This window comes from Electrophorus electricus, chromosome 4 (assembly GCF_041902795.1).
Source record: "Electrophorus electricus isolate QZ-2024a chromosome 4, ASM4190279v1, whole genome shotgun sequence".
Classification (NCBI taxonomy): Eukaryota; Metazoa; Chordata; class Actinopteri; order Gymnotiformes; family Gymnotidae; genus Electrophorus; species Electrophorus electricus.
The window spans coordinates 28,625,404-28,648,345 of NC_137500.1; the positions used below are offsets into that span (position 1 = coordinate 28,625,404).

General features: G+C 38.8%; 1 protein-coding gene across 3 annotated transcripts; it reads right to left on the reverse strand.

Moving 5' to 3' along the window:
* Positions 1–950: 950 nt before the first annotated feature.
* On the reverse strand, positions 951–21,464 carry trpm2 (transient receptor potential cation channel, subfamily M, member 2). 3 transcript variants are annotated; one of them, XM_081713099.1, is made up of 36 exons: positions 21,193–21,455; positions 20,940–21,020; positions 20,789–20,854; positions 19,920–20,002; positions 19,240–19,313; positions 18,688–18,850; positions 18,310–18,490; positions 15,441–15,607; positions 15,016–15,196; positions 14,796–14,857; positions 14,503–14,697; positions 14,082–14,184; positions 13,325–13,440; positions 12,878–13,192; positions 12,674–12,778; positions 12,281–12,407; positions 11,690–11,835; positions 11,378–11,490; positions 10,875–10,976; positions 10,498–10,723; positions 10,161–10,279; positions 9,832–9,970; positions 9,442–9,613; positions 6,641–6,821; positions 6,200–6,381; positions 5,846–5,978; positions 4,303–4,390; positions 3,867–3,954; positions 3,427–3,569; positions 3,257–3,309; positions 3,140–3,169; positions 2,940–3,026; positions 2,672–2,741; positions 2,034–2,144; positions 1,661–1,774; positions 951–1,385 (listed from the first exon to the last, which is right to left on the reverse strand). In XM_081713099.1, the coding sequence occupies exons 3-36, from the start codon at positions 20,796–20,798 to the stop codon at positions 1,281–1,283; spliced, it is 4,284 nt and encodes a 1,427-aa protein (XP_081569225.1). In that variant the 5' UTR covers positions 20,799–20,854; positions 20,940–21,020; positions 21,193–21,455; the 3' UTR covers positions 951–1,280. The 3 variants fall into 3 exon arrangements, with proteins under 3 accessions (XP_081569225.1, XP_081569226.1, XP_081569227.1); XM_081713100.1 differs by lacking the exons at positions 19,240–19,313; positions 19,920–20,002; positions 20,789–20,854; positions 20,940–21,020; positions 21,193–21,455 and adding an exon at positions 19,368–19,887; XM_081713101.1 differs by lacking the exons at positions 951–1,385; positions 1,661–1,774; positions 2,034–2,144; ... (3 more) ...; positions 3,257–3,309; positions 4,303–4,390 and having other exon boundaries at positions 3,431–3,569; positions 21,193–21,464.
* Between the last annotated feature and the right edge of the window lie 1,478 nt (positions 21,465–22,942).

Genomic DNA, 22,942 nt, shown 5'->3' on the forward strand with positions numbered 1-22,942 from the left:
TAAAATAGAATTTGGACAATTCCTATAGCTTGTGATCATTCATGGATTACTCTATGCATATTTATGTATCATCTGGCATTTATAAAACAACCTGTGCTAACTTCTGCAGCATGTTTTACTTTAAGATGTACAAAATGACATTACATACTTGATTTTAAAATCTCTGAATGTCTTTTGTTGATTTAGTTAGCACAGTAAAACAAAGAGAAAGGCAGACAGGCCTTGTTCATGTAATGCATAACTCCACTGAAGCTGCATGAGTAGAACTAAAACTAAAACAATATGAAAATCTGAAAATGTTTCTTAAAACCATTGTACATGCTTCAATTTATACATGTTTGCAGGAAGCTGCTGTTCTCTTTTCTTTGTTAAAACCTCTGTTCTTTTTCGTATTAGTAATTCAAAGCTATAGAAACAGAAGATTTTTTTTTATCTGTGTGTTATAGCCAGACAAACCAAATGTAAAATGATTAGACATGCAGAGTTGAGGTGGTTGACACACAGTGTGGCATGTGAAACACTGCCATGTGTTTCCCTAAAGCTGCCTTCACTCTATGAAGTTGTTAAAATTGTACTGTCACAGATGGCAATAACAAATTATGAAAGAATTCTTTGGTTGGGTGTTAAAATCTGTCATCTTTTAACACGTGATGTGTCATGGTCCACAGCGGCCAATTTAGTGGCTCTTTGACCAAAGACAGTCCATTATTATCTCGCAGTGTGATTGCTGTTACAATGCACACTTAAAGTCAACCAATAGGGAGCATCCTGGAATTGTGCACAGCTCACGTGCCGCTTAAATATAAATGATAGCATGGCAAAATAAATACATAATAGGTAAGGCTTCAAATAACATTTTGTGGAACTATAGCAGCAGATAGAATACATTTTGTTGTTTCCGCTGCATTTGAGACGTCTTTTTTTTGCAAAAAGATTACAAAAGCAGGATGTTGTAAGTTTTTTTTGTGGATTTATTGCCAGAAAGGAGATTGTATAGTCTGACTCAGTACAATTGAGTTTTCACAGTCTGTCATGTAGTTTGGTAAAGATCTCAGCTGCAGCATTTCATACATTTATGGTATTTGGTGATGCTTTTATCCAAAATGACCCACTATGACTGAATACAACTTGAGCAACTGAGGAATAATGGCCTTGCTCAGGGGCCCAACAGTGGTTTGAACTGCTAACCTGAGCTACCACTCAGGTACCACTTGCACAGTGAGACATGCAGCAAATGTAGAAGACTGCTGTAATCACACAGTGTAAAGCCATCTTAATTTTCAGAAGTTTACTTGATGAAACTGGGCAACATGACAGAGAACCTCTCCCTGGTCTGGACACATGGGAGTCTGACTGCTCACCTTCAGCCACTGGAGAAGTTTGGTCTGCGGAGAGAGCAGGTCACACTGTGGTGCTGACTAAGACTACATTACTGAGGCAATGTATTTAAACTTATGTAAACTCTGGGGTATTCATTTTGTTTAGCTTTTATAGCTATTTGATTTTTGTTAGGATTTCTATGACAGAACCACACAGGTGCTTCAAATGCTCAAATCCTGAATTTACTGTGTCTTGTCACTGACACTCAACTCTCACTAACCATTTGTCAGTGAGACAGTTTAGTTTAAGTGGAAAAATGGATGATGAAAAAGATTCATACCTCTCCAAAATCATCTATCCTCAGACTATGGCAGTCAAGGTGTAAGGTTATTATAGTTGTTTCCACCCAGGCATTATCAGTGTTCCGGATGTCATCTACATAACTCTTGTAAACCTGGAACATAGCAGAACAAGCAGAATATTCCTTGCAATATTACCAAAATAAATAAGGCACAAAACTGTAATGTACATAAGCCTGAAGGTTCAAAAGATGATGGTCTATGTTCAAACGACAAGAAAAACAATCCACCACAGGACTAGCCCTGAAGGGCAAGAGTCCAGCATAATTTGATGCTTTCCGTGGGTTTAGTTGTTAAAAAGTGTGTATCTGTGTGGACTGCTGGTATAATATTTCAAACATTTTATACACCCACCTCATTGACTTTGGTTCCTGATTTTATTTTGGCATTTATACTTTGGTAAAGCTTCTTCCCTAGTTTTGTCTCCAGGCCTTCTGGTAAGGGTGCGTTCTTTTGAGCCAGGCCCTGCAGGAGCATGTGTAAAGCTTTTGTACAGTTATACGTTGCATGATTCATCATTAAAGTGTGCAATGGAAACAACACAGTTCAGCAAAATTAATGTCAATTAAAAATAAAAATCACTTCATAGAATCATTGCCTAACATTACAGAACTTTCTGCTATGATTCAGGGTTTCTCTATCTGCATTTATTTCCAGATACTGTGCCATCTAAAAGTTAATGCTGAATAAAATAAATAAAAATGATGGATAAAAAGATGAACATACGGTAAAAAATATAGGGTGAAACTTTATTTTTGGTTAATTCTGGATGTGCCTGATGTACCATTTTGATTTTTTGGATCAGTATTAAAACATAATAAGAATAGGAAATACAGACAGAGGTCCTTCATCAACTGAGCAAGCAAAGTATTTCTATAGTTTTTTAGGATCTTAAACTTCTGAAGCTCTTTTCTCTCCCAGCTCTGTCAAAAGCCTGAAATGTCCTGTTTGGCTGTCTGTGTGTGTGTGTGTGTGTGTGTACACATGCTCACCCCAGGTATTGACCAGGATTCTGCTGTATTTTCCCAAACAGCCAAAAACTGCAGCACAGAGCCTTCAAATCTATAGAAAAATACAAAACATATAAGATGAACTGTATGCATATGTAGTATTATAGTAAGTATATATTTTAACTGAAAAATGTAGTAGGAAATGAGTATATAGTTTGCTTTAATCTCAGTTAGCAATAAGTATTATTATAGTATGCATTACTATTCATCATAAGCATACGTAGTAATGCTCCTGCTATTTATGTTTTACCTTGTGATGACTAGATTTAGAAAGGGATTTGGGCCGAGGGTTTTTAGAGCTCCTCTACCCCTTATTCCTGTTCGCCCTGCCGGATTCCTAAAAATTCATACATTCATTTTTGATCATGTCAAAAATTAAATAAATATATGCAAAAGCATATTAATAGATAAATAAATAATTTTATGATGCTGATAAAATGCATTATTTACCTGTGTGTGTCTAAGGTTGAAATCTCTGAACTGTATGGAGAAAGGTATTTGGCAATATGATAAGAGAGTGACAGTTGCAACCAGACATGAACATGACTGTGGTTCACAGAGACTTACTCTCTTATTCCTTGTAGACTGTAAACCGGGGGAGAGTAAACACTAAAGTCCACCTACAGCAGAAGAGATTTTTCTGGTTACTTGAGAAACATATCAAATGCAGAGACAAACATCAAGAATATGAAATATCCTGATGAGTTTGTTTAATCAATGTAGCTTAGATTAGGCACCTCCCAGGGAACTTTCTCTTCAGGTACAGGGAAGCGTTTAACATTGCTGCCAGGATAGTGAAGCTGGCGGGCATAGAAGTGATGAGTCTTCTCCCCGTCTGGTTCCTGTCTATTAGATTCTGCAGTGTCACTCTCTGTCCTCGCTGAAGGGGAATAAGTGTTACCCATTACTACTGAAAATGAAAGACTAAACTACCTTTCCATTCAAATAAGGCTTGTTGTAAGTATGCTTAGCCTTTGGTAATGGTGCATTTTAACTTATGTAAAATATAATAACAATGCAGCTTGTTACAAAGCATTAGCTGGTTAAATTGCAACTGGGTAGATATGATCAAGCTTAGCAAATCTTAAAAATCTTTTTAAAAGTGCAAACACTAATGAATGCAGAATTGTGAAAAGAGCAGATTCACTTTTAAGAAAAGGAAAATCATTAAGCTCACCTAATACAGGTACTTTCTGTTTGGATTTGTAGCCCTGAGATGTAAGGGCATCCATAACCCATTGTAGTGCTTTAGTGGATTTACTGACCTATCATAAAATCACATAACACATAGATTAAATACTAACGTACTAACTAATACTAATACTAACTAATACTAACATACATACTAACTAGAATAGGCTAGCTTTTGTTCTGGATCCTACTAGAAAAAGATTTATTCCATGCTAGATTGGTATGAATGAGTGAGATCTGAATGTGTGTCATGCACACCAGGGTGTCCAGGAACAGATATCCACTATTCTCCACAGTTTTCTTTCTCTAACACATTTGGTTTATACCATCACTTTTCTGTGGCGCTTTTCTTAAGATGAACCAAATGTGTTATGGCCTGAGCTGCATTGGACAACCCCTGAGGTGACTCAATGATTGCAGACCTGTTCCTCCAGCTTAGCCAATCTTTTTTCCATGGTGACAGAACCTCTTTCTTGTTCTCGGTTTAGCAGTTCTGACATGGCTGCAACTCTGCAAGGGAAGATGGCCGTCACTTTATCTTTTCGATAAGCCTAAAGAAATACTACTACCTCATAGAGCTTACAGATACTTGAGGTCAAATTTCTTAATCTACAGCTATATTAGCTATATTACCTCCCCTCCTTAGAAACATGTTGCGTGAGAAGTGTTCAGTTTGTCCTCATTCATTTGTTCCACAGTATTTAGTCTTGATTTTCATCTCTTATTCTTATACAGAATTCTATTGTATAAGGTGGTTTGGTATTTCCTCTTATGACAAGTTACATACAACACAATGGTAATAATGCGAGCATGAAGCACAATAATGAGACAAAAAATTACACCTTACATCTTACAGATTAGGTTTGTCAAAATCAACCGTTTTGTTGCATCTAGCTGTTCTGAGCACTGGTGAACTCAGCAATATCGAAAAACCGTCCAAACTTGAGTACCTCAGTGGTGAATAATCAAAAACATTGCATCAAAGATCATAATAAATAGATCAGCAGTCTAGCAGTCTGTATCCTGGCCTTTCTGTTCTAGAGCCTTTGCACCTTGCATCAAGACAATGACCCCGATGTAAGAATGAAACTCACTCATAATCTCACTCTGTTAGTCTAGAATAAAGAAGCTCATGCTTGTTTTAGGCATGGACCGCCTACTTCCCTCCTCTTCACACACACCTTGCTTTTGAGTGGTTCTCTGAGCTTGCAGAGAGAACAGACTGGACAGAGAAGGGGCACTGTTGCACTGGGGCTGAGCAAGAGGCTACAGAACCTTCCACCCAAACACTAGCAAACCGGGTATGGAGGTTATTGGGGTCAAAAAGTTGAAAAGGTTCCATCATTTGATATTAACACTACTGAGCATGCGTTTCAGTTACTGGAGCCAAGACTGAAGGGTAAAACCCTCAAAACAAGCAAGAACAGATGGGGGCTTTAGAAGCCTGGCAGAACATTACGAGGCATGATTCCCACTATTTAGTGATATTATGTCTGTGAGTCAAAGTCTTCAGGCACCAATTGCATAAGATCTGCAGGCTACTAAATATGACAATTTTGTATGTGCTCTTTTCTCGAGTTTCGGTCCCCTTTAATGCTGATTTATGCATAAAATTCTGGTTCCTTTCTGACACAGAGGTTAAATAAAATACATTTAATTTGACATAATGCATTTCACATAAATTCAGTACAGGAGTACAGAGCCAACTGAACAAAAAATTTGGTCACTGTCCAAATATTTATAGATTACATTATTCTCTTCAATGCAAGCTGCAGGTCCTTAAATTCCAGTCGCATAAGAAGAAACTTTATTTTAAACTTTATTTGGACATATCGTCTGCTGCTGTGTTTTATATTAATGGCTTCTGTCCACCATGATTTTTTAAAGTGCACTTGATGTGCTAAGGATGTTGGTTGGTGATTAAGGAAATTTGCAGATGTGAGTGGAACTTGTCAGGGGCATTACTTTTCTGCTGTGACCTGAATTTGATGCTCCACACTCTGGCTCCTCTCTTGCTGCAGAGATGCTAGGTAGTTGCCCTTCATACATGCCTCCCATGATAACAGATCGTCTGTCTCTGTCTGAGTCAGCTCTTGCCCTGGACACAAAGGTTTTATCAAAACCTCACTCAAGCACACTTTGAAGAATGTAAAAAAAGACCAGTTGTCTTGAAACAAATACATTTGAATTGGCAAAAATGTTGCTTTAGCCAGACCTCTTGTCTGGATGGACCAGCTAACCAGGTGGGAATTACAACTCCTTTCACATAGTTTCTATGTTAAGGCCCAGAGCCTTTCTTATTGTTTCAGAGGTACTCACTGAAGGGCCTGCTTTTCTGTGAGGCCCTTCGCTGGACCAGGCATCTGATGAAGAGGTAGAGATGGCTGAGGAGGATGAAGGGGGGAGGCAGTGCAGGGCGGCTGTAGTATTCCTTTATCAGATCATAACGCTGGAGCTTCCAGAACGTGTCCGTGTGGTCCTGCACCTGCTGGAATGTGTAGCTGTGTAACGAAAAGGCAGAGCAGTTTCCATCTCTTAATATATGTATGGGCATTTTATAATATATGTAAGGTGCATTCCATATCTAACGAAAATAGCAGATTCGAGGTCAATTAGGTCAATACTCAGGATTTAGACATTCAATATCTAATATTATCAAATAAAGAACTAAGGAAATAGTAAAATCCTTATGTGTTGTATACGTTAAACACCACAACCAGCTCAAATACAGACAGGCAACTTTTGAAGGAATACACTCACTTGAAGATAGCAATGAGCAGGTTGAGGAGCAGTATGTTGGCAAACAGCAGGTAAACACACAGCATGATGATGGTCAGCCATTCAGGGAAAACTGGATTGCTGTCACTGTTCAGCACAGGACACTTAGGCTTCAGTGGATCGGTGCCATTCACACTGCAACTGTCCATACTAAACTGGGTGCCTGGGCCACACAGAAAAGATTCCTTAGTGTAACTGAATCCCCTACATTCTCAAAAATCAGCACTCCTCAGCTGGGAAGGATTTTTTTGAGTGGTCCTTTATAGAGGAGTAATAAACTCTTAACAGAGTATTAGTTACATTATCATAAATTAAGTTTATTACAAGCAGTAGTCATAAGTGGAACAGTTCAAGTGTTAGACACCAGCAAGCAGACCGCAAACCAACCCAACAAATCTTGACTTTATCCCAAAACCTAATCCTTAACCCAACCTTCACCTCAAAACAAAACTTAATCCAAACCCCCACCCTGCCATCTTCACTGCCAGCCTCCATGGACCCACTGCAGTTTGCATACTGCCCCAACCGCTCCACTGATGACGCAATCACACATCTGCTCCACACCACACAGACCCACCTGGACGAAGGGAGGGGAAATTATGTTAAAATGCTGTTTGTCGACTACAGTTCAGCATTTAACACTATCATCCCCTCCCTAATCACTACTAATTTGGAGGATCTAGGACTGCACACATCCCTGTGCGACTGGATCTCCAACTTCCTAACAGACAGACCACAATCAGTACGGGTGGGCAACTGTGTTTCATCCACCCTCACCCTCAGCACTGGAGCTCCTCAGGGTTGTGTCCTAAGCCCCCTGCTCTACTCACTGTACACCTACAACTGCACAGCCACTTCCAGCTCCACCATCATTGTCAAGTTTGCTGACGACACCGTTGTCATGGGCCTGATCTTGGACAACGATGAGAGGGCCTACCTGGAGGAGATTAAACGCCTGGAAAACTGGTGCCAGGAAAATAATCTCCTCCTAAACGTCAGTAAGACAAAGGAGCTGATCGTGGATTGCAGCAAGAAGCAGGAGCGGCACTACCAGCCAGTGAGGATCAGTGGAACCACGGTGGAGAGAGTAAATAGTTTCAAGTACCTTGGTGTTCACATTTCGCAGGATCTGTCCTGGTCCCGCCATACCAACTCCCTGGCAAAGAAGGCTCGTCAGCGTCTTTACCACCTCAGACGCCTAAGAGACTTCAGACTGCCCTCCAAGGTACTGCGGAACTTCTACACCTGCACTATCGAGAGCATCCTCACGGGGAACATCACAGTCTGGTTTGGGAATAGCACCAAGCAGGACAGACAAGCACTCCAAAGGGTAGTGCGTTCAGCAGAGTGCATCACTCACACGGAACTTCCTGACCTGCAGACCATCTACCACAAGCGGTGCCAGACCAAGGCCAGGGGGATTGTGAAGGACCCCACCCATCCCAACAATAGGCTCTTCTCTCTGTTGAGGTCAGGGAGGCGCTTTCGTTCCCTGAAGACCAAGACAGAGAGACTGAAGAGGAGCTTCTTCCCACTGGCCCTGAATCAGGGAAACTGATAAACTGTGGGGACCACCACCACCATGGTGCACCATGTAACATAACTGTATATATATATATTCAATTACCACCATGAAACATAAAAACTGTAAATATGTCATTTTACAAAATGGATCTGTACATTGTGTACATATATATACATAACCATATACATTGTACATTATGTATATAAACATAATATACATATATTGTACATACATGGTTAATATATTTTTGTACATATATAGAATATATATTCCTCTATGCACCCCTGTTTTCTTTTTCCTCAGTTTGGACAGAGCACTCTCAACCATTTCACTGCGAGTTATACTGTGTATGACTATGTATGTGACAAATAAACCAAACTTGAAACTTGAAACTTGAAACCCTTGTCATAATCCTGACACTAACCCTAACCAAAATCCAGATAAATTGTGTTACAGAATGTTGTCAACAGCATGTCTATAACAGCTGTTATATGCTAAAATGGTATGCATTATACCAATTACATGTTCAGTGACTTCTCAGATTAATATCTATAGACATAAACTTGGACTCTTATTTAATTGAAAAACAACCAAATTCACCAGATTATAAACAAACCTTACACAGCTAATTAAAAGTCTCTTGATAATCTATCAAATATTTTCAGATGTTTAACTATTACTACATTAATAATATGTTACTGAAAATCTGATTGGTGTATATTTAGTCTACAAAGGACCACTCAAAACAAAGTGTCAGTGACATTTTATGCATGCACAGCACTAAAAAGATGATTTACCACTCTCTGATCTTAAAGCTGAGCGTTGGAAGGTTTTAGACTGTAACAGTTTAAAGAGCATTGTGAAATGTGGCACACAATTTATTTCTGGAGGAAATATGTCCACAATATCGTTTTTGTAGCAGACTAGATGGTAAATGAAAACGAAAGTCAAAGAATTATTTTTGAGCTGGGTTCATGTGGTCTGGGTACAGTTTGACTAAAAGGATCTTCCCTCAGAATATTAGATAAATAACCTCAATCAAGATTACTTACTTCTTGCATATCAGCTTTGAGTTTTGCACAAAGGCTTTTAAATAGTGACAGTGGTCATTTTAAATGTATAGTTTATACTATCCTTGGGCAGCTATGACACTGATTGTAGATTTAAACCCACTATGTGGTACTTGTGCTATTTTCCAGGTGGTCTGCTAGCAGTCCCATTCTCTTTTTGTGAATTTCACTTCCCATGTTTTACTCACTATCTATGCTAGATGGTAAGCTGCCAAATATGACTAGGTAGGGCTCATAAAGAGCCCCACGAAGTATCCAATTGAGGCGCTCTTCATTCTCAATGAGGATCCCCTGTGTGGACACACCATAGGCCACCACCCAGATACTGAGCAGAAACAAGAATAAGAACAAATCCAACATCTGGAAAGAGAGTGAGAGAGAGAGAGAGAGAGAGAGAGAGAGAGAGAGAGAGAGAGAGAGAGAGAGAGAGAGAGATTAGAAGAGAGAGAAGATTAAATTAGAAGATTAAATTAATTGGCCATGCATCTTTCTGAGTGCTTTTTTTGTCAGAAGTGCACAGTATAAGTGGATAACAAATACACTTGAAAAACTGCACAAACAATATCTGTGATTCCTACCATTCTCCTGACAATGATAATCTTAGGACCTAAGGTTCTGCTGATGGTGAAGATTGCCATTAGGCGCAAGCAGAATATAATGAAGTCAATACAGAGGATGACTTTGCCCACATAGAACAGACTATCAGAAGCTTGCAGCCTGAAGAAGGGATAAAGACAGAAAGTCATCTACTAACATAACTAAAGGTCTTGGATTTTTGCTGACAACATGACACCTACCGTAATTAAGTGACTTTTCTCACTAAAAGTCACTTCATTACATTAGCTAAGCTTTTGGTTAATCTTTTCTTCTATTGAGAGAGGTTGTTTTGTAAGGCTTGTGGGCTAACCTGAGAGTCAGGCCAATTATAAAGAGGGTTATTGACAACACATCCAGAATATTCCACAGGTCTTTGATATACATCTTCGCTTTCCATTGAAAATCAAACCCATCAGAGTCACAGAAGAGCTGAACAGGAGGAGACAATTAAGATCAAGTTTGAAACATGCAGTACCTCCAAAACTATTGGCACTATTGAATAGTATGAGGAAAAATCTGAAAAAATTGCCTGATTATCTACAGACAGTTTTATGTGCTTTGTACTAGGAAAAAGTATTGCGCTATTTTGTGCGTGTGTAAGAGTGTGTGTGTGTGTGTTTGGGTATGTACTGGGGTGTGCATCTCACCTGTCTGACCTCCTCACACACCAGAGAGATGAGCCACACGTAGAGTAGGAGCTCTCTCCAGGAAGGCGAGGACTGGAAGTCCATCATCAGCACAACAGCAAACAGCCACAGGAAACCGAAATAGGAAGCGATGTTCCAGTAGAACTTTACCTGAGGGCAGGTGTACAGACTCACCAGCCGTGTCCAGCAGTTTAAAGGCTTCAGAGGAGATTTTCCAGATCGGTCACTGGTAGTAGGAAGGATACCCTTTGTTATTTTTTTAAATTGGCTCCACTTCATTTTTTTATAGTTTTAAAAATGGAAAACCACCCAAATATGAAAGATCTGGCATGATCTTAATGTTTTTTCTTTCCCTGAAATGTTCGTCCAGCTCTTACCTAATGTGAGGATTCACCCTTTCACCACTATAGCTCTGAGTAACAGAATCCATCTTCTTCTCCTTTTTTCTTTCTGCTTCTCTCCGGATGGCCTTATCATGCCTAAACCAAATACAGAAGATTAAATACATAATCACATATAATGCCTGTTATAACACCTAATGTAGTTGCCATGATGTTTTTAGTCTAATCCATTTTTTATGTAATTATTTAGTTTCTTTGGAGTCCTAAGGTGTATCTGTATCTGTACCACAGCTGATGTGATTGAAATACTGTCACCTTGTGGTGGATCGTGTGCTTTACCAATATGGGGATGTTACAAATCGGTATCTGTGTATTTTTACAACGTACTTCATATGTGTACACTACATACTCCATATACTTTATGCACACATTTTTTGATTTTGTGTTTGTTTAGTGGGCTCCACTAATGTGCACTGTCTATAATAAACAGGCCACAACCAGAGGACATAGGAAATATAATGAAATTTGTGGATAATTACCTGAAGACCACAAATCCAGTGAATACAAGAGGAAAGAACAGCATGCTGAGCAATAGCCTCCAGTGTGGGTTATCCACTGCTAACTTCCCATACCAGACGTGTGTCAGCAGTGCCTGGGAAAACCACACCCACTAAACCAACGACATCATTACTAATATGATGTCCTGCAAATAACAGACATTGTTCTTTGACAGTATTTAGAAGCAGTTTATTCAGCAGAGAACATTTTAAAGAGCTGTGAATGAGAATGTGTTTATTATGGTACTTGCAGATGCCCGAATGATAACACAGCAGTGTGCCAGCTGTGTTTACCTGGACCCCTGAGTGAGCTATGAAGCTCTTGTCATCAGCCTCGAGGGCCAGGCGAAGGCAGGTGGTCCCACCCCAGGACGGAGAGATCCGGATCAGCAGTTTCTGGGCTCTCTGCTCGTCACATCTGTGGCACTCGCTGAAAACACCTGGGAAAGGGAATGCCATCAATGTTTCTGAATCAGCTGTCATCATCATCTGACCAACATCAAACATGACAGAGGGAGGGATGTGCTATATTAACTTAGAAATTAAATTTATATGAAAATGATGCTTTTATTTAAAAAAAATGTAAGTCGGTGAATCCTCTATAATTTCACTAATATCAATAACATTCATATCTGTATTAATTTGCTTTTAGAGGCAAATTATTTCTGGTCCTGACTATATAATGATTAAATGCATTAAAAAACTATTGAGGGTAACAAACATTTAAAAAAAAACTACATTTAGACAGAAAATGAAAAAAAGGTTTGACTATGAAAAATATGAAGTATATACTTTAGATGGACATGCATAAATATTGTGATGGAAAAGTTTAATAATAATAAGTGAGCCACTTAAGTGTAGAATATGTAAATACATGTACAGTACCAATAGCCTGCTTCTCGTAGTGGTCGGCGAGTTCGCTCATAGACTCCTCCCCATTATCCCCGCCCTCATCAGCTAGCTTCTTTAGGATTTTACTGGCAGCTAAAGCAGCAGCTATACAGTCCTTGCACTGCAGAAACAAACACATGCATACGCACACAGACACACACAGACACACAGACACACACACACACACACACACACACTGAAAATCTTTAACCATTCATAGAGTTCTGAATCATGCTAAATTACTGAAGGTTAAATCGTAGAAAGTCTTAGACATGATCCATTGTCACCAGTTTATCTCCATGTGTTACTTTGTGTCTTATCTTGTGTAATCTACTTTTTAGGTGGGCCCTTGGACTAGTGCATTCATTCATGTTCCTGTAGCTTTACCTGTTCCCAGGCAATTTCTGCCAGCTCCCGCTTGTTCTGCAGCACACTCCAGAGGAAGAGGTCTCGGCCTGCGTTCCACACGCTTTGCGGAACGCTCTTGGATTTCTGCCAACAGTATCACAACAGAGTGACATACTCAATAAAAAAAAGTCAAAGGAATAAAGATAATAACTAATTTGAGTTGAGCTCTTGTCTAAAACCCACCGTTGAAATGGTGTCATTGATGGACATCTGTGTTCTGTGGCTGGGTGAAGCCGGAGGGTAGAGTGGGCATGTAAAGCTGCCCAGCAGGTGGCGTACTTCCTCAGACACGTGGCTCAGGGAAATCTCATCTCCTGGGGCACGCCTGGCTAGCTTGTGCAAGAACATGCACCTGGGCAGGTGTGTATACAGCTCACAAAGTGTGTCTTCACTTTCAAGGAACTGGTCGAGACACACTCCGTTCTCCAGCAGGAGACGCACAAACTCAGCCTTATGGCCCACCAGAGCGGAGAACATGGCCTGGTGCAGATCCCTGGACTGAACAATAACACTATGTAAGTATTATGTACTCTGGCTCCCGGTATGTATTCTGGTTCCTGGTATAAAATGATATTCTAAATCAACTGAGCCAAATAAGAGGGCAGTGGATAATCATATCATGTTCCAGACCTTCCAGTGACTTTCCTCAGTGAAGAACTCGCTCTGTGCAATGTCCACACGATTCCAAGCCACAGCCAGCTCCAGCTGTTTCTCCTTGTTGCCAACACTATCTTTGCTACGAGAGGCTATAGGAGAACAAGCATCGTCGGTGTGTTTTCCATATGACTACAAGTAATAACAGTAAATAGAGTTACTACAAATAATCAGGAACCGTTCAGTCCATTCAGTAAGGAAAAAGCTGAGTTATCCATACATTCAGTATCAATGTATATAAAACAGTGCATAATGTATGTCTTATATACATACAAATGAAAATCAAACCATATCTTCATAGAAATAAATTAGCTCTTTGTTATTATAGTCAGAGCTGTTCCTGTGGCAACAATTAATGCTTTTCATAATTTAACATCAGTTCAGAAACATCTGTGGGTCAGTAGCCTATTCATCTGTGGTCATTAAAGGTCTTTAAACAAATCAACTGTCGAAAAAGTAATTAAAGTAATGAAAGATAAAAGATAAAACAGAAAAACTGCCATATATTTTACATATTTAAACATCCCATTAGCCACTTGATGTCTTGATGGCTGATGGACTATAGCTACCACACACAACAGCATGATCATATCAACTCCAATACAGCCACTAATGGAAGCCTAGATTTACACTGAAGCAAAAATCTGTTTCTTGGAATATCATCTGAGACATAGCAGTTGTAAATTAATTGTAAATTAAATCAGCACAAAGTTAAAAAGAGTTTGTTTTGTACCTTTCAGAAAAGCTTGGAGAATTGCTACATCCAGGTCACTCTTTTTATCCTCATTGATGTAGAAGACAGTTAGTAGGTGGGGCATTCTGATTATGTCTTGAAGCTGTGCAAAATACCAAAGCTCATCAAGATATATGTACCTAGTGTCCTCTTAACCTCACTAGCACATCCTCCTAGTGAGTCTGATAAGTGCTTGGGCACCAATACTTTTTTCTTGCCTAGACTTTTCATACCAACAATGTAGATTGGAAAATACTGATAATTTATCTTCAATCAAATTGAGATCCAGTCAGAAATGGTAACATTTGTAACCTAGGGTTTATAATTAAAACTGGTTGATTTTTTTTTTAATTACAGCTCCACACAAATCTGTTACCCTGTTTATTTAAGCCTGTAAATCAATTCATCTATTTGGTCTCACCTTCTTGGTCCAGTCAATGATCTGGAGCTCAGAGAATGTCTCATCTAAAAAATATCTCTTCAGTAGTTGTTGGGTGTGAGCAATGGTGACCTCTGACAAGGGCAGGGCAGCCACATGAGCGATGACATCAGCCAAGCGACCAGAACCATCCAGAACAACACATGGAGTGTTGTTCATCATGGAGTTGTAGATTGTCTGTGAGAAGTGAATTGTTTGGTTTGAGAGTAAAACACAGAGACATAAACCACACATAGCTTTTTAGAAACACCAAGCAAAGAGCACTCTGATCTCACATTTAGTGTTCCCGGTCCACCATCCAGCACCACACACACAACTGGAATTTTCACTCCACTTTCTGGTAAGTACACATCATTATTAGCAGTCAATCAAACATAATATCAAGCCACTAGAGGTAGAGGCTAGGTGAAGACTGCTAACTGTTAAAAATACAGAAAGAAGAAGCTCAATGACTAGCCTTAACAACCCATATTAAACTTACATCTCCAGACTCACCTCTGTTTCCTAGAGGCTGCTCTGAAATCAGTTTCTCCAGTTTTCCACGAAGCTCAATCTCAGTCCCATAATGGCCATGCATTCCATCATCCACCAGCAGGAAATGAGAGTGGTTATCATCCAGGCAGGAGAGCCGGCCTTGACCCTGTTCATCCAGATAGTAATGAGCAGGAAAGCAACCCTGAAAAATATATAGATGGATAAACAGATCGATGACACTCATTTCATTAATTTTCTTTCAAATGATATTTACATTTACATTTAAGGCATTTAGCAGACGCTCTTATCCAGAGCGACTTACAAAAGTGCTTTGTCATTTACACATAGAATATGTGTACAGTAGGTTAGAATTAAACATACCAATGAAATATTCCTTTACCAGTGTTCTATTTGAGAAGTAACACAAACAAACAAACACTGATCACCTCAGGATGAACTAGATCCTGTCGATTGTGGATGACCCCCCAGGTGGCCACACCAATGGCTATGATCTGCCTCTCCATGAACCTGCTGCTGAGGATGTAGTCATGCACTGCCATCCCCACATGCTTCATTACACCAGTATGTGTGCCACCTGTTAGGATCCAGGCACCTGCAACATGTAATCACCTTTAATGTGCGTATGGCTGCTTCTAGTTCTGCAGGAGGTACACCAGTCTTGGAGTGCTGGTTCCTAGGCATTCTACTTTTCTATTCCTATAACATATCTCAGTTACAGTTCACGCAAGAATATTTTGACTTGTCTTCTAATAAAGACTTATTTAACAAAATATCTTTTGTCATATCTTTATTAAACAAACAGTGCGAACAATCTCAGATTATTAAAAACAGTATGTGGACTCTATTTATATTTCTCTTAAATGATTACACTAATTAATTTGCAATACCAGTTTATATACTTTAACTAAAATCATTTTATTTAAGACATTTGTTCCAGCTTGTTTCACACCCTGTGAACCACAAAGAACCTAGGTCATATATCTGTGAATTATATGAATAATGTAGTACAAATTAAAAACCAGAATCACCCCTTTTTATATAGAACATGTTAAATCAACAGTGCTCACAACATTTAGAATGTTTTTAGTTTACCAAATCTAAATCCCAGGCTGCACCTGCAGCATTTGGCTCCATTTCTAATAAGTCAAAAGTAGCATTTAAAGGCCAAATCTGTTACTGCAGTGTAAATGAAACCAAATCCCAATCTGGAAAACACTGTCCTGTTGCCTGTCAAGAAGTCGAGATATTTAGGAAAAGTGAGCCTGCCCAGCTGGCAGATTTAGGATAGCCATTCATCTACTAGTTGAATATTTTCCTTACTTATGGCACAAGCGGAGTCAGCATGCATTGGATTTTCCTTTTACACTGGATAACTGTGTAAATCTACACAAATCTTAAAATGATACAGACTACTTGTCATGATGCACCAGGCATCCCAGATTACAGTAATAAGGTTAAAATCACAAGAACATTTTTTAATGTTAATGCTGAGTTATTTCACAATTACATTTTAAGAAAGTCAAAAAAGTATTTTTCTAACACCACTCAGTACTGCTATCCTGTAGATGTGTTTCACACTTTTCTCTCACTTCATCACTACAGTTCTGTCTGTCTCTAACAAAAATGGTTAATTTTTTATCAAGTTCTAAGGTAAAGTTATGGGTTTATTTGAGGGATGAGAGTCTAGCAGGCCAAGGCACAAAACCACTGTAAATATGGAAAGTGAGGACAAAGTAGTTCTAAGGCAACTTACTTCAAATCTTTTCAAGCAGTTTGAGGACACTAAAGTTCACCTAACTTTAACTTCTTAGTTTAGTTGGTGCCTCATCAGAAGATGAAATTACTCAAATTTCTCCCTCTATACGGCAAAAAAATTAAAATTCAGATCAACTTAAAGAAGCTGTGAAGTAAGTTACCTTATAATTTTAAGTTAACACAGCTTGAGAGTACCGAGGACTTCTTAGTTTAGGCAGAAATCAATCTTTTTATAGTAAATGTATAATATACAACTTAAACAACAATTAAAATACTTTGACTGAATGTATTTCAATACTGTCTAAACAATTTTGCAGGTGCAGGTAACAAGGTAACAATGCTGCATGTTTAGGTTTCTATATCCTCAGACACACATAAAGGGTAGATAATATAGAGTGCTAGGGCTGCGACTAGACAGCTGCAAGTTGTTTCAATTATTTTTATATTTTATGTCCATTTATGTCTGTTGTCCTAATTCTTTGGACAGCTTATCGCTTAGTTCGTTGTATACCCTGTTATTATCTTGGATGACCCGTTGACTCAGTTATTGGAACATAACTTCTATAAATTACAAACCTATTCCATGCTTGTAATTATAAAAGAGTTTTCCAAATGATTAAAATAAGTTTGATCATTCTGGATTGAGATGTTAATGTCAAACAACTGTCTCATTAGTTCATATGCAAAGGAGATTGACCTGCAATTAGAACATGACGCAGACTACATCTGATTTTCACCTGGGTACCATCCTCGTTGAGGAACGACTACCAGTGTATTAGGCTGTGTATTGTTTGTCAGCTGGGCAAGTTAATAAGGACAGAAAACTATGCAACCGTATCTATATTTCTGGTTGATGTTGGCTAAAAGGCTTGCTATAGCCAATATTTACCCCAACATAACTAGCATTATCTTGCTAACTAGCTAGATAAATGTAACATGACATATTTATTTTCTGGCTGATTTGGCAACCTTTCTGATCATATTACTTCCATAGTCATAGTTTTCAGCAAAATCCATGAAATATTAACAGCACTCACACTCACAAGTGAGCTATGACATATTCCTTTTAGACACTGTCATAGACACTCAGCAAGCCAGCAGGCTCAACTTGCAAAATTGCACCTTGTGTTATATCCTATTTTGACTTTTCATTTTTTTTACTTTGATGAGGTGATTGGCTATTAAGTACTGGATCACGTTCTCCTTTGGTAGGCCTACCTACTAGCTACTTACTGCTAACCTTTTGCTGAGTTTAAAAAAAATACCATTTCTCTTTACCAATGAATTCCACATCCATTAATATGTCCATATGTTATGATGTTATGTCAATTCATGTAAATATTGATATGATATTAGCTAAACCACCATTTTTTTTGACAGATTAGCACAAACAAGAAGAAGAAAATATATGTAAAATGAAATGGACTGTGGAGAGGCCAGTAACCCTCCACCCCCACTGACATTATTGTGTAAGTATTCAACATACAAATGTGTTTTATGATGTTACCTTTTCTTATGAATATTTCTGTCAGTGTGTACCTGTGGTTTGGGCCACTTTAATGAGACCACGATGGAACTTGTCCTTCAGACGGGTCTTCATGTTGAAGTTCTTAGCGCCGCCTGTTACTGAGATTAAGAGGTTGGGGGGCTGGAGCTTCCAATGCTCTGTCATCAGCTGGTACAGAACTTCAGCAGAAGTTCCTGAAGATACACGCACATACTACACACATGCATGCATGTGAAAAACATGCAGGTATAGACAATTATGTAGATTTTGTCACTAAAAACTCCCTTGAAATATTTCTAGGCTTTATTGCATGAATGTTTTTAATGATGTGTATTTGAGACAACTTCTGGGGAATAAAGATCAGCAAGCAGTCAAAAAATGTCCCCAGAAGAATTTTAATGTCTTCATACCTTGCCTATTTTCTGTTTTCTGAAGCTGATGTCACCAAACGCATCAGTGGGGACCTCTCTAACATGCAGGTCTTTATTCCACGTCTCTCCTGTGTACTCCTCTGCTTCAATGGCCTCCACAGGGTGGTGGTTTTTTGGGTATCCACACATACAAAACCCCTCTCTGTGTGGCATAATCCATATTCACCACGCAAATATGAAACACACACTGGATGTGATTTGAAATGAGATAGCATGCATATGATCGCAAGGCCTTTGACTGAATATCGATAATATAAATGTATTTATTAATATGGACACACAGTGAAAAAGTATTAGGTCTTGAATACAGATCAAAAGATTGAAAAATCTTTAACATGAACAATTAACATGCACTCTGTGATGCACACAGTGATATTCCACAGTCCCTAAAAAGATGCATTTCACTGGTTGTTTTTCGTATTTATATGCTATATATATATACAGGCATTACTCAGCAGAATATTCAAGGTCAACAATGCTTCCCATTTTAAATAAATAATTCCACTTGACCAAATGCATGTAGATATATACCTGGCATCTTCCACATAGAGGCAGCACTCCTTCTTCTTAATGTTATCTTTAATCCAGGAGGACAGAAGGCAATGCTGGAAGGAGGTAGCAAGAGAATCTAAATATCTAAAGCTTAAATCCATACTCACAGTCTGCACCAAGGCAGGCTTCACTGCTACCTCCCTTATACTCAGAGAGAGAGAGAGAGAGAGAGAGAGAGAGAGAGAGAGAGAGAGAGAAAGAAAACACACTGCAGTGGAAGGGAAACATCCAGGTGACGTCATACAGATAAGATCAAATTATCATTAGTCTGCTGTGTGATTGATAACAGAAAGACTGGAATTATAATGCACTCTAGATTTAGCTGCACCCTTGGTAAAAATTTAATTTTAGTAAAATGCATATGAGTTTAATCTTACACTGAAAACAATTAGACATATTGCCTAATTTAATAATAAAAAAATATTATAATATAAATGTATAATATTATTTATAAAATAAAAAAACAAAATCACTCTTATAGGCACCCATCACTTTTATAGGCACTCCTGCCCCTACTTTTCACACCCTCTGTTCACCAGGATAAATAAGTATAAATATTTAGGATTTGAATTAGATTACTTAGTATTTGAAATAAGGATGTAAAAGAACTAAAAGCAAAGAATTAAACAATTGAACACATAACTTTAAAAAATACTTACTTTAATGGTTGACAGCAAGCCATTCTGTAAATGCAAGGTGCTAACATCATGTGGGTGTATTTTACTCGCTGAGCCAGGCATCTCTGCAAAGATATTTACACAGAGTATAAATGACAAAAACTAATCTTTCCGGCCTGCAGTCTTGTAGCCGCACACATCTATTAGCACCATTAACATGTGTAGTGTGGGCCCCTGTTTGCATACCGCACTCGCAGAAACCTTTTGAAAGTCAGTCTTAGAGCTGAGTACGGCATTGTTATTTTAAGAAAATAACCTACATTTTGAACACAACCAGCAGGGGGCGTCTGGCTACTATCTCTGGGTTGTAACTCACTCGCACTCAAACTGAAAGTACAAATAAAATCTTTCACAAGCAGGCGCTGTTAGCACTGAAATAGGTCTGGTGCTTCACATCAATGATCCTATGTGTTCTGGTTCTAACTAACTTTAGTAGAAATGGAATACATTTGGAAGGAAGGAAGACAAGAAGTAAGCCCATATTATGGAATCTTTATACATTTTTATTTCGATTAACAGGAAGATAAGCTCATGAAATACAGTTTTAGAGAAGAATAGTCTGAATTAACTAGTGTTGCCTTTGCAATAAATAAGCCCAATACACATTAGTATGTGGCTGGTAATCTTGTCATTAGTAGCTACAAACCTAACTAGTTTAAGTGCTTCCCTTTACTGTATGAACTGAAGGATTAGATCATCTTACTGTGTGGTATTACTGTGCGGAAATTACTCATGTGAAAGCCTAATTTTATTTGTAACTGATAGGCTCATAGGCAAATGCCACCTTAAAATTGCTCTGGACACACCCCTGCTCAACAACCATAACTTAGAACTGTGGGAAATATTCATACCATACATCATTCTGTTTCCTGCTTCAGACACAGTTCAGGAGTAACACGGTTCTTGAGCCCTAAGCCCTGGACAAAATGTGATAAATAAAAAACCCTTATGATGAGTTTAACTCATATACACACAGCATATGTTCAAGCATCTTATCCTCACCTAGCAGCAGCTGTCCCAAGCCAGCAATGATACAGTTCATCTACCAGTTTATTGACCACATCTTCACAAAGAACTTCTCACCTGCAAAATAATAACGAGGCCTAATTAAATACAAATCGATACGGAAAGGGTTGTTTGCCTCTAAGGCCTTTCACACTTTCACCATCTGTAACAGCCTTTATTGTTTTCTTATAAACAGTGCAAAAAAGCAAACATTTTTCTGGCATAAAATTTCATTAGTGTTTTACCTTACCTTTCCTCCTCTTACACCATACCTACTGTGTGTCTTGTGTCTGTCTTTGCTTTCGCCAACAAGTCCATACAATCACTCCAGATCACAGGATATTTCAGTTTCAATAAATGAGTCAAAACAAAAGATTTGTGCCAGTGATGAAGATCAGAGACTTAAGTTATCAAGCACCTTAGCTTGAGTGGCCAAGCTAGCTTGTATCGAATCGAATGCTTCTAAATTTGTTGTTTGCGTTTCACCTCTGAGTCAATTGTTACAATGGTTGCCATGCCACCTAAATCTAGATGGACTGAAGTACTAGATCATGTTACAGTGCGCTACTATCTACAAACTGCTGAACTGTTGCTCTTGGTTATTAAAGAATGTACTTAAGTGTAGCTGCAACATGAGAAGCTGAGTTTGATTCAGATGCCTCATGACAGGGTTTGCTGCATATATAAATAAGCAAGCACACCAGTCAGTTGTAGCAGAGGGCAAAGGACATCATTTGACTGATGTCCAAAAGGGCAAGAAAATAGGGTACTGGGTGCAGGGTGTTACATGCTTGGGCCTTTTCTTTTTAGTTGTTCTTCGTGCTGTGGTATTAGAATTTGTTTTTCAGGTTACCCAGGTTACGCACCAAGAATCAGTGAGCTGTCGAGATGACATCGTCACAGCAACGGACGACCTGATTGGTTAAAGGGGTGATTAGCCTCCTGTTAAAGAGCTGCGTCACAAATGTGTAGGTGGGGTGTCTTGTTCAATAGACTCCTCGCGTGCCATGGTAGATGCTGCTCTGTAAAGCTCTGTGTTGGTACAATTACTGCCTGTGGTAGACTCTTTTTGAGATTGGTGTGTTGAAATTGTCTGTTCCTATTTTTTTTTCTGTCTCTGGTTCTTTGAATAGGGCCTTGTGACTTATTACTTGCTGTCCAGCTAGGTTCTTAGATAGAGCCTTTGAGATGTTCTCGATCTTTAGAGGCTTTATGCACTGGGCCTCGAGTAGTTACATGAAATTCTTCTTCATTAGCAGCATTGAGTTGTTACAGCCAGTGTCAAAAAGGACCAAAGGACCACTGAGAGTCACTTACTGATAATTGATTGCCTGAAATATTGAGTATTGTTTTTTTCTTATTGTTTGGAGTCATAAGGGTGGGTGCTTTTTTCTTTTTGCTTTGTTGCTGTACTTCTGTTTTTGTGACAAGGAGTTGAGGGAAGAGTGATTGTATTTTATTTTCTTTTGTTTTAGGGAAGAATGATTGAATCCACTCTAGTAGATTTGTTTTGGTTGTTGTGTTGGCGTAAAGCTCACCCTGAAGAAACACTCCTGTTTAGGTTTAGTTTATGCTGTATATATATTTTGTATGTGTTTCATTTCCGTACAACAAGAACACCAACAACACATCCCTGAAAATCCCGTACAGGGTGTGTCTCCGTGTTTTTTTCTTTATGTTGCGCCCTTTTGTGGACCTAGATGTGGAGCCCTTGAAAGGTGCAGGTAATAGGGTGGTAACAAGGGTGATAGCGTCTCAGAAACCACTAATTTAATGGGATGCTTGAGAGCTGCTGTAGCCACGGTATGCCAAGAATGGAATTCTTGCACATCGAGTGCCTCCCAACCGCGTAACAGGGGTGTCCCAGGAGCCACTGATGCAGAGGGAATGACGAATTCAGCGAGTGTTACACAGCAATCAACATGCCATAGTGGACCAGTTAACCTATGTAATCCATAGCTATATACAGAATTTAAACAGAATTTTAAAGTTCAAATCTT